This window comes from Nematolebias whitei, chromosome 16 (genome assembly GCF_014905685.2).
Source record: "Nematolebias whitei isolate Nwh7 chromosome 16, NemWhi1, whole genome shotgun sequence".
NCBI classification, from domain to species: domain Eukaryota; kingdom Metazoa; phylum Chordata; class Actinopteri; order Cyprinodontiformes; family Rivulidae; genus Nematolebias; species Nematolebias whitei.
Window position 1 is genome coordinate 24818891 of NC_056513.1, and position 11105 is coordinate 24829995.

General features: G+C 43.4%; 1 protein-coding gene across 1 annotated transcript in view; it reads right to left on the minus strand.

Annotated features, from left to right (window-relative positions):
- Nucleotides 1-6236: 6236 nt before the first annotated feature.
- LOC119422457 (unconventional myosin-XV-like) overlaps nucleotides 6237-11105 on the minus strand; it is a 78563-nt gene continuing 73694 nt past the window's right edge. Inside the window, exons 16-19 of the mRNA XM_037689830.1 lie at nucleotides 9910-9987; nucleotides 9731-9827; nucleotides 6459-6619; nucleotides 6237-6374 (exon numbers count right to left, since the gene is read on the minus strand). Coding sequence (XP_037545758.1) covers nucleotides 6237-6374; nucleotides 6459-6619; nucleotides 9731-9827; nucleotides 9910-9987 — 474 coding nt within the window. The remainder of the gene's footprint in view (nucleotides 6375-6458; nucleotides 6620-9730; nucleotides 9828-9909; nucleotides 9988-11105) is intronic.

Here is an 11105-nt window from a genome sequence, read left to right on the forward strand (position 1 = left end):
AAGTGTTTGTGGTGATTTTGGTCCAGTATTTGAAGGGGTTCGTTACAGAACTATCTGGCCAAAAATCATGGACCACTCACCATCTGCAGACTGGCGCTCTGGTGTCGAGGGCGCTATAAATAAATTAGAAACTGGTATGGAGGACATTGTCCGGATGTTAAGAACTATGACTCCTCAAACCACGAATCAGGACATGGGTAATTCATTTTCTGCCTCTGGGCCGGTACGGGAGCCTCGCCTCGCCCCTCCCGAACTGTTCTCAGGGGAACCCGATCAGTGCAGACCATTTATTACTCAGTGTGAAATTCATTTCCAATTACAGCCATCATGTTTCACCACTGAGAAATCCAAGGTGGCATACGCCATTTCTCTCCTCTCTGGCAAGGCCAAGAGGTGGGGAACTGCGGAGTGGCAGCGCAACTCTCCCTTTTGTAACGTTTTTCAGAACTTTGCCAAGGAGCTGTGTCGGGTGTTTGATCCAGTGCTGCCTGAGAGAGAAGCCGCCAGACGTCTGTTCTCTATCTGTCAAGGTAACCGCAGAGTAACAGACTACATAATAGACTTTCACTCTATCTCCTCAGGCAGTCATTGGAATGAGGAGGCACTGACTGATGCTTTCTATCGAGGACTAAATGACAACATTAAGGACGGGTTGGCTACTAAGAGATATCCAGATTCTCTACAGGACTTGGAGGACTTGGCCACCAGGGTGGACCTACGTTTGGCCGAACGGTCCAGGGAACGTGGATCTTATGCTCGCACGGCTACCCCGTTGGTTAGTGAACCTCTCCTGGAGACCAGAGCACCTAAATCACCTCCTACTTCTCCCTCTCTCCCTGCAGAGGAGCCGATGCAGTTGGGCCGCAGCCACCTTACTCCCTCTGAGCGTGAGAGGCGGCGAAGAGGACATCTGTGCTTCTATTGTGTGGGGGCTGGTCACACCATCTCGACGTGTCCGGTAAAAGGGCACGCTCAGTAAACTTGAGGAGAGGTTTACTGAGCAGGACTTTTTCTTCAACACTCTCCTCATCTGTGACTCAAGCTGCTACTCTCTCCGTTCCGGGTAAGACCCCAATTTCTGTAAGGGTTTTTATTGACTCTGGTGCTGACACGGAGTTCATGGACATTGATTTTGCTGTTAAAGCGGGTTTTAAAATCATTGAGTCAGCCAAAGAACATTCTGTGGTGGCTTTAGATGGTCATCCCCTGAACTCCTCTTCACAGTTTACTGAGCCCATAATTCTGCATGTGGGGGGTAATCATAGAGAGACTGTCAGCTTCCTCATCATTAATTCTCCCCAGGCTCCAGTGGTGTTAGGTGCTACCTGGCTTCAAAAACACAATCCCCACATTGACTGGAAAAAAGGGGAGATTTTGGGTTGGGCTGAGGAGTGTTTATCATCTTGTTTATTGGACGCTGTTATCATGAAGGACTCTGCTAAGAACTCTGTAGACAACTACCCTGACCTCTCTAAGATCCCCTCCGAATACAACGATCTTAAAGAGGTATTTAATAAGGCTAAGGCTACATCTTTACCACCTCATCGGCCTTATGATTGTGCGATCGACCTTCTCCCTGGTTCCACACCCCCTAGGGGAGCTCTTTATTCTCTTTCTATCCCCGAGCAACAATCTATGAGGGATTACATCCATGAATCCCTCCAAGCAGGCATTATTCGTCCTTTCGTCTCTCCGGCCGGGGCAGGTTTCTTTTTTGTAGGTAAAAAGGACGGTTCTCTCCGTCCTTGTATCGATTACCGCGGTCTTAATCAGATCACCATAAAGAATAAATATCCCCTACCTCTCATGAACTCGGCTTTTGACCTCCTACAAGGAGCTAAGGTCTTCACCAAACTAGATCTCCGCAATGCCTATCATCTAGTTCGTATTCGTGAAGGAGATGAATGGAAGACCGCCTTCAATACCCCCACAGGTCACTATGAGTACCTAGTCATGCCTTTTGGGTTAACCAATGCTCCCGCAATTTTTCAAAATCTGGTCAATGATGTTTTGAGGGATATGGTTAACCAGTTTGTTTTCGTTTATTTAGATGATATACTTATTTTTTCTAAAGATCTGTCTACCCATCGCAAACACGTCCGCGCAGTACTCACTCGTCTTCTTCAAAACGGCTTATATGTTAAAGCTGAAAAATGTGAGTTTCATGTTTCCACCACTTCGTTCCTCGGTTTCGTTATTTCCCCAGACAAGATGGAGATGGACTGCAATAAAATTGCGGCAGTTTTGGATTGGCCGACCCCAAAAGATCGTAAACAACTCCAGCGGTTTTTGGGGTTTGCAAATTTTTACCGACGATTTATTAAAGGGTTCAGTCTCATTTCTAGACCTCTTCATGCATTAACATCCACTAAATCACGTTTCATGTGGTCCTCAGAGGCTGAAGAAGCCTTTCTTAAATTAAAGACCCTCTTTTCATCGGCTCCCATTCTACAGGCCCCTAACCCAGAAGAACCTTTCATTGTGGAGGTGGACGCCTCCAGCACTGGGGTGGGGGCCATTCTCAGCCAGCGTAGCGAGGGGGGTCGACTTCATCCTTGTGCTTTTTTTTCTAGGAGCTTGTCAGCACCGGAACGCAACTACGATGTGGGGGATCGAGAGTTGCTGGCTGTCAAGCTCGCATTGGAGGAGTGGCGTCATTGGCTGGAGGGCTCCAGATTCCCATTCCAAGTGTGGACTGATCATAAGAATCTGGAGTATTTCAGGTCGGCCCGCCGTTTAAACCCTCGTCAGGCCAGGTGGGCACTTTTTTTCTCTCGATTCAATTTTACCTTGTCTTATCGTCCTGGGGAGAAAAACGTGAAACCCGATGCTCTGTCCCGTCTCACCGAAGATGACTCTTCTTCTCCTTTAGAGGAACAGGGGTTCATTCTGCCCGAGTCGACCCGCCTGGCCATGACGCGTCTCGAGGCCGACCTGAGAGCATCCAGTCGGTCTCGTTCTCCTCCTCCCGGTTGTCCTGACAACCGCCTCTTTGTTCCCCCACACATGATTAAAAAGGTGCTCGAATTTTGTCACTCTTCCCACCTTTTCTGTCACCCAGGTCTCACTAAGACTCTTTCTGTGGTTAGGTCACAGTTTTGGTGGGATTCTTTGTTTAAAGACGTTCAGTCTTTCGTCCGATCATGTTCCTTATGTTCACAGATTAAATCCTCCAGGCGTCCTCCTGTTGGACTGCTTCGTCCTCTCCCCATTCCAAAACGTCCTTGGTCCCATATTGGGATGGACTTTATTACTGGTCTCCCTGTCTCTGAGGGTCATTCAGTCATTCTCACTGTTGTCGATCGCTTTTCCAAGATGACCCACCTGGTTCCCCTTCCTAAACTTCCTTCCTCCAAGGAATTGGCCCACATCATGGCCAAGGAGGTATTCAGACTGCATGGACTCCCCCTCGACATAGTTTCTGATAGGGGTCCACAGTTTGTTTCCTTATTTTGGAAGGAATTTTGTGGTCTTCTTGGGATATCCATCAGTCTCTCTTCAGGCTTCCATCCTGAGACTGATGGTCAAACTGAGAGGACCAACCAGGAGGTGGAGAACAAATTGCGCCTCCTGTGTAATACCGACCCTGAAAAGTGGTCCTCTGCTCTACCATGGGTCGAACACTCCCTTAATTCTCTTCCCTCTTCAGCTACCGGTCTCTCTCCTTTCTACGTGGTTTTTGGTTTTCAACCCCCAATCTTTTCCCTCCAAGAACGCGAGGCTGTGGTCCCCTCTGCTCATCTGATGGCTCTCAAATGTCGTAGAGCCTGGAGGAGAGCCAGACGTGCGTTGCTTAAAACTACGGCGGTTTATTGCAAGAAAGCTGACCGCCGTAGGTCTAGTCAGCCCATCTATAAAGTGGGCCAAAACGTCTGGCTCTCCACTAAGAACCTTCCCCTCAAGGCCCAGTCTCGCAAACTTGCTCCCCGTTTTGTTGGTCCTTTTTCTATTTCTAAAATTATTAATCCTGTCGCTGTCCGTCTCTCCCTGCCCAAGTCGTTTCGCGTACATCCCTCCTTTCATGTCTCCTGCATCAAACCGGTCACCTCGTCTAGATTTCACACTCCCGTTCGTTCCCCCCCACCCGCCCGTCTGATTGATGGGTCCCCTGCCTACACGGTCCATCGTCTTCTCCGCTCTAGGCGGAGGGGTCGCGGTCTCCAGTACTTGGTCGACTGGGAGGGTTATGGTCCGGAGGAACGTTCTTGGGTCCCTGCTCGTAACATCCTGGACAAGTCTCTCATCTCAGACTTCCACGCCTGTCATCCGGACCAACCAGGTGGGACGCCAGGAGGCGTCCCTTGAGGTGGGGATATGTCACGATTCACGCCTGTCTGAGTTTATATTTTTGTCACTTTGTTCACTGCTTGGTGTCTGTGGATTTTCTTCTCTTCTATTCTTCTTTTTAATATTTGTTTCTCTTTGGTTTTGAGACTTTTATTTCTGCAGCACTCTGTCTGTTTCTCTCTGCTGGCTGCATGATAGTTTAAATTTGTCTTTCCTTCACTTCACTCTGCACTGATTAGTTTTCATTAGCTGCACCTGTCGCTGCACCCTTTATAAGCCTGGTCTGTTCACAGGGTGAGCGCCAGATAGTCGAAAACAGCTTGCCTGCCAATAGATATCCCGCGCTACTATCCTTTATAGTCTCCTGCCCTTTCATAGTTTCCCTCCTTCCTTGTTTTGCCTGCCCTGCTCCTGTCCTTCCTCCCGGTCCTCGTATCCTCGCCTCTGTTCGCTGACTTCCTGGTTTTCGACTCCGGATCGTCTGACTTCGCCTCTCGCCTGCTCCTTTGGATATATTCTTCACCTGCTGGTTCTTGACCCACGCCTGCTCCTGACCTGCCTATCGCCCGCTCCTGCATGGTACTGTCGCATCTCAGCTCTCTGGTTTTGACCCTCGCCTGCACGACTACGCCTCCCGCCTCACGGATCGGGTACCGGTTCGGCGCCGCTGCGGATCAGCGCTTTTCATCCATCCATCCATCCTTGGGTTCAACGCTGCAGCCGGCTGACTCCCTTCACCGGGATCATTCCTCCTGCAGTGGGCACACCAGCTTGAAGCGACTCATTACTCCCACGCCCCCTTCAACCAGAGTAACGGTTAGTGGTCTCACCTCTTTGACATTTGCACCTGCTTCTGTCTCCCGCCTGGCCACTAACCGTACTCTACTTGTTTACAGACTCGTTCCAGCCCGAGCTCATAGATCGACACCAGAACCAGTTCTTTCTTTGAGAAGCCAGGGTCTCTCTAATAAACTTTTTATAATTCAGTTTCAAGTGTTTGTGGTGATTTTGGTCCAGTATTTGAAGGGGTTCGTTACAATAAAAGAGCACAGCATGTCATGATTTCAGCTCCCTGCCTCCGCTACTCTGCCACCTGCAAGTGCTCTTGGCCACGCCCACTCTGCTCTGCATGGTGAACAGCTGATCAGCTGCAGCAGGAAGTTTATCCTGCAGCTGTCGGCTGCACACAGGTGCAGCAGGTGCTAAATAATTTAAAATAATTGATTTTAAATAAAAACTCCATGCCATTTGTGCGGCTCATCCATCAATCAGCCAATTGTGTGTCATGTCCAATCTTATTTTGAAAAACCGCGATAGAGCGAGTCCGCTATGAATGAACCGCGAAGTAGCGAGGGACTACAGTATATTAGGATTTGTCCAGTGGTTCCCATTCCTGGTCCCTGAGGAACACCTTGATCTTTGGCTTTAAGCATCAGTTGGACTCCTGGCAAGAACCAATGCAGACATGTTCCTGTTTTTAGTTTTCTACATTCACCTTGTAATCTAGCTGTTTTTTGCTACTTTTTTTGCCATCTTATTTTAATTTGTAAAAAAAAACCCATCTGTATGGCTCTTTTATTATTGTCTATTGTTCTTGTTGTTGTTAATGTCCATTGTTGTCATCATTCTTTGTTGAAATCAGGTCTCTCTTGTAAATGAGTCCTCGAGGCTCAATGGGATTAACCTGTCTAAATAAAGGTTGAATGAATGAAAAAACACCACCCTGCATGTTTTAGTTGTTCCTCTGCTCCAACACGCCTGATTCGGTGGTTTAATTACTTCCTTACATTCTGCAGAAGCCTGTTAATCACCCTTTCATTCAGACCAGGTGTGTTGGAGCAGAGGAACAACTAAAACATGCAGGGTGGTGTTCCTCAGGGACCAGGGTTGGGAACCACTGGATTAGACATTGAGGAAAACACCTGAAAACCCAGTTTCAGCCACAGTTCTCACATGCTGGGCGTGAAGATGATGTCTTTGGCTCTGTGCTGTAAAGCAGCCAGCTTGGAGATCTGGTGGAACTGCTGATCGCTCACTTTTCCATGTGAAAGAACGTTCAGCAGTCCTTTACGGTAGTCGGGAAGGATCTAAAAAAAATTCACAAACACACCGTTATAAACCTGTGAAAGCAGATAGCTACGTGTAGGCGAGTGGAGCCTCCCGTGTCGTACCTGGTTGTACTGCATGGCGACACAGAGCTCGTTTTCAAATTTTAACGGCTGAGTCCAGACGACCCGTCGGAACCAGAGGCTGTAGTTGGCGTCAACTAACTCGGCCTCCGTCGCTACGTCCAGGATGTACTCGTTCTTGTTCAGAGGTCGCACACTCTGACCTGAAAACACCCAGTTTGTGACAGCACGTTCATCAATATCTAAATATTTATTCATTTGATTCCAGCCTAAAACTAGTTTCAATCGTTGACACAAAACCTCTGAAACGTCACATAAGTACTTGGTTAATCACAAGAACTGCAATGGTTCTCACGAGCAGGAGGGTTAACCTGATAGTGAGGAGCTGCTGCTGCTGTGGCGTTTGTGAATAACGTAAAATATGGACTATTGAAGCATTGGCTCTAAATGGTTAGATGACATTCAAGAATCATGAACAGATCGTTCACTTGTTCTCTGTTTGATCCACCTGAGGATAGAGAACACAACTCAGAGCATGTGTAAAGCAACAGTTCAGATCTTTTGAAGTGGGGTTAAGTGAAAAGGTTTTAAATAGTTTATCTGTTTTAAATCGCTCTCTGATAAACTTAGATTTGCAGAAACAGTTTATTTCTAAATGTATTGATGAGCCAAATGACAAGGGGGGGCATGACGCAGCTATCGGCTAACCGTTTATGCAAAAGCTATTTTTTAAACCCTTATATTGCAATCAGTGTTGCAGTACATGGTTATTTACATTTATTTTTCTCAAAATTTGAGGCCGTTGTAAATGTTAATAGCAGCAGCAGCATGCTGTAGCACTTCTGGTGAAACCTGGGGAACTTCTTGCAGGAATGATTTTTGCCGGGATAACTGCAATGCAATACTGATGGCAGTGTAAAGGTTTATAAAAATAAACACAGCTTCACTGCAAAAGATCCCAATTAGCCTTTTATTTTGATATAACAGATTTCTTCTGGCCTTTCTCTGTCCATCCAGGCCAGTAAAAATCTTCTAGTAAATATGAGCCAAGCCTCATAAAATGAGCTGTTCAGAGGAACGCTATCAGCCATGTTTTTAACTCTATGTCCTTGTTTAATTGTTTACATGACAAATCTATTTACCATAGTTGTATTGACAGATGTGCCTATTGATAAAAACACCTGGAAACCCAAGTGTCCCGTCCAGAGGACCTGACTTAACTTTGTTAGATTTTTCTACCTGGATTAATGAGCATGCATCAGGATACCGTACTTTTTGCTTTATAAGTCGCACCTTTTTGCATAAATTAGCATGCCCTGCAACTTATACAGCAAAGTGACGTATTTATGTTTTTTCCCATATTTATAACCCAATTTTTGGCTGAGATATGACGATTTCTTTCATTCTGACATGGAAAATATTGAACACTACCATTTTCAGCCACTAGAGGACGCTTGACTAATATGGCAAGCAAAGTGTCTCATCAATAGGTAAAAGTGGCTATTAATGAGTCACTTGGCTTGCCATACAAAGCCACCTTCATCTCGCTCCGGAAGTCCTGGAGCAAATGTCAAATCAGCTGCATTTCGCTGCGCCTCCCAGCAAAATGCAGCTGATTTGACCGTTAAAGTACATTTATTAAGGAAAAGTTCAACTGAGACACACCTTTACTATAATGCTGAGCAAACAAATAATTGTTTTTAGGCGGTTATCTTGTTAAATTTTGAAGAAATGCACAGCGAGTCCTCCCTCTGCGCGCTCCCGCAGCCACAATCTGCTTTTGAAATGCAGCTGATTGGACCATTAAAGTGCATTTCTTAAGCAAAAGTTAGACTGAGACACATCTTTACTATAATTTCGAGCAAACAAATAATTGTTTTTAAGTGTTAATTTTGTTAAATTCTTGTTAAAGTCCTCCCGTGCATGCTCTTGCGGCTGCCATTTGGCAGCCAACTGATTTTGGCACAACACCAGCCCATGTTTCTGGATGGTCAGAGGTGACGCATAATAGATGCGACTTATACGGCGGTGCGACAGGTACAGCGGCAAATACGGTACCTGGAAACCCAGTTTGTCTTCTGATACGAAATATATGAATAATATTTTATGTAAAAAGGGTTAAATCCCCAAGCTTTAATCATCATGGTATTTGTAATTTGATGTGTAAAAGTGTTAAAACATCTACTGTAAAAGTGCATCTTCATGTCAAAAAGTTTAAAACAAATCTTTTCCAAAGAAGGTTGGAGATTGTTAAAATGTACAGAACAAAATATTTTAAATTTAATGCCATTTATTTCAACTCTAATATTATTTGAAAATAGTATAAAATCAGTGTAACAGTAAAAAAAATACATAAAAAAAGCTCTTCTTTTGATTTGGTGGTAGAAACATATTCAGAAGTTGGGACAAGCGTGTTGACAGCTGCGTTGCATCATAGCAACACTGATTCTGAACTGAGCTGCAGAAACGAATATTTCTCAGTTCTTGCTGGATTTCAGCTGTTCAACAGTTCAGGATATCTTTGTTATATTTTTTAATATAAATTTAGCATCTGTTGTAAATATGTAAACAATATGATTTGTCATTGCACATCTCGTGGTGTCTCTGAGCAGCACATCCTGTCCCCAGTTGCTCCCCAGACACTTTTCACAGCTGCCCACTGCTCCACTTGGTGGTGGATGGGTTATGACAATACATAACACATTATTATTATTATTATTATTATTATTATTATTTGACATAATCGCTCTGAAGAAAACAAGACCATTTGTAGCAGGAAAGAAGACAACACACCTTGATCCTTACATACATATTTCACATGAAGTTTTTCTAAATATTTTACAGATAATACACTGTGGTTGATTAATAATTACACAATTGATATTCAACAGACACCTGCTGCATGTTGTCCTTATACTACTTTTTATAATATAAGCATTTTATTAATTTACAGATAACTGTACACAATTTTATTTTACTTTTAAATTAAAAAGTCTAAGATTTGCTTTTTTACATTTATAAACTGCAAGTGCAAAGTTGATCCAGAGGCATTTTTAATTGTTTGTATACATCAGCCAAAATCACTGATTCGTTAGTTAATTTAGTCAATCTCATTGACTAAATGGGTTTTGTTCTTAATTAATATATTGTACAAAATACAAACAAGGTAACAATATAGTTACAAAACAATTGAATTTACATAAAAATGTCCTAAATCAGACAAATAGCTGGATCCGTGTCACTGTCGTGGTGGTCTTCATACACAAACAAAGCATCTGCATGTGTGAGAGAAAGACAAATAAAACAAGACTGACCTCTGTTGGTCACTAGAAATATGGCATATTCTTCCATGGCCTCCATTGTGTGTAAACCCATCTCATAACACAACTCTTCGATCACCTCCAGGGCGACCTGCAGAACACAACGATCTGTCACATCCTCCTCACTCACTCCAGTTAGATGATCAAACTGCCAGCAAAAGCTGAGAACTTACAGAACACGTTTTGATTTTCGCGTGGCGTTCGATGCCTCCGGGGAAGAGAAACAGCTGACGCTTCGAACTGCGCCCCGCCTGAAGGAGGACACTCGTGAGGTGAAAGCTGTACATACAAACCTTAAACTTTCAAGCACGAAGTGGTTCCACACTGGCATTAAAAAAGCTAAATTCATTTACTGTCAACAAAATATACAACAAGTCTCTGAACTCCGGTTTGTGACGTTAAGCCTCAACTGTTTTGGTCAGTAAATACAGCTTTAAGGATGGTTTTAGGTTCACAGTAAAAAGAACTGCTAAACCAGCTGAGCACAACATTTTTCTGCTAAGAACAACTGAGAAGGAAGAAAACTGCATTTGTTTGGGATTATTTTCAAACTAAATTCCCAAGTAACGTCACCATCGACTGATGAGTTTGGACATGCTCGATACTTCCAGGCAAAATTAAATCCAAGCTATTATTAGATCTGTTGACAGAAGGTAAACACATTCAAATTTATTCTCATTAATTAAATTAACACCTGTCACATAACATTACATGATTAATGCCAAATCAAGTTTTATAGCTTCTTGAGACCAAAAAGTACGAAGTAAAATATTTTATGTACATCAAAGTTTATGCTCAATAATCCAGGTAAAAAAAAAAATCTATCAAAGTTAAGACAAGTCCAGTGGACGGTTTCTTTTTTGTTGAAATGTTTCATCTTTCATCCAAAAGACTTCATCAGTCAGAGGAGCCACAACAAACTCAGTCTTATAAATCATCAGTCTCCTCGGACTGATGAAGTCTTTTGGATGAAAGACGAAACGTTTCAACCCAAAGAAACCGTCCAGAGGACCTGACTCAACTTTGTTGGATTTTATGTACAGTTACGTAAAATACAATAACACACCACATAAACTAATAACCCCCATTTAAACAAGAAAACATTTGTCTTTACAAATGAAGGTCAAACACTTGAAGACACCTATAAGGAAATTGATAATCCTGTAACTCAATAAACACAGGAATGCAGTAGTCCCTCATTTATTGCAGGGGATCCGTACCTTGTAGTAGTTTATTTTAATATACAGTATATATATATATATACAGTATATATATATATATATATACACAGTATATACAGTATATATATATATATATATATATATACATATATATATATACAGTATATATATATATATATATATATATA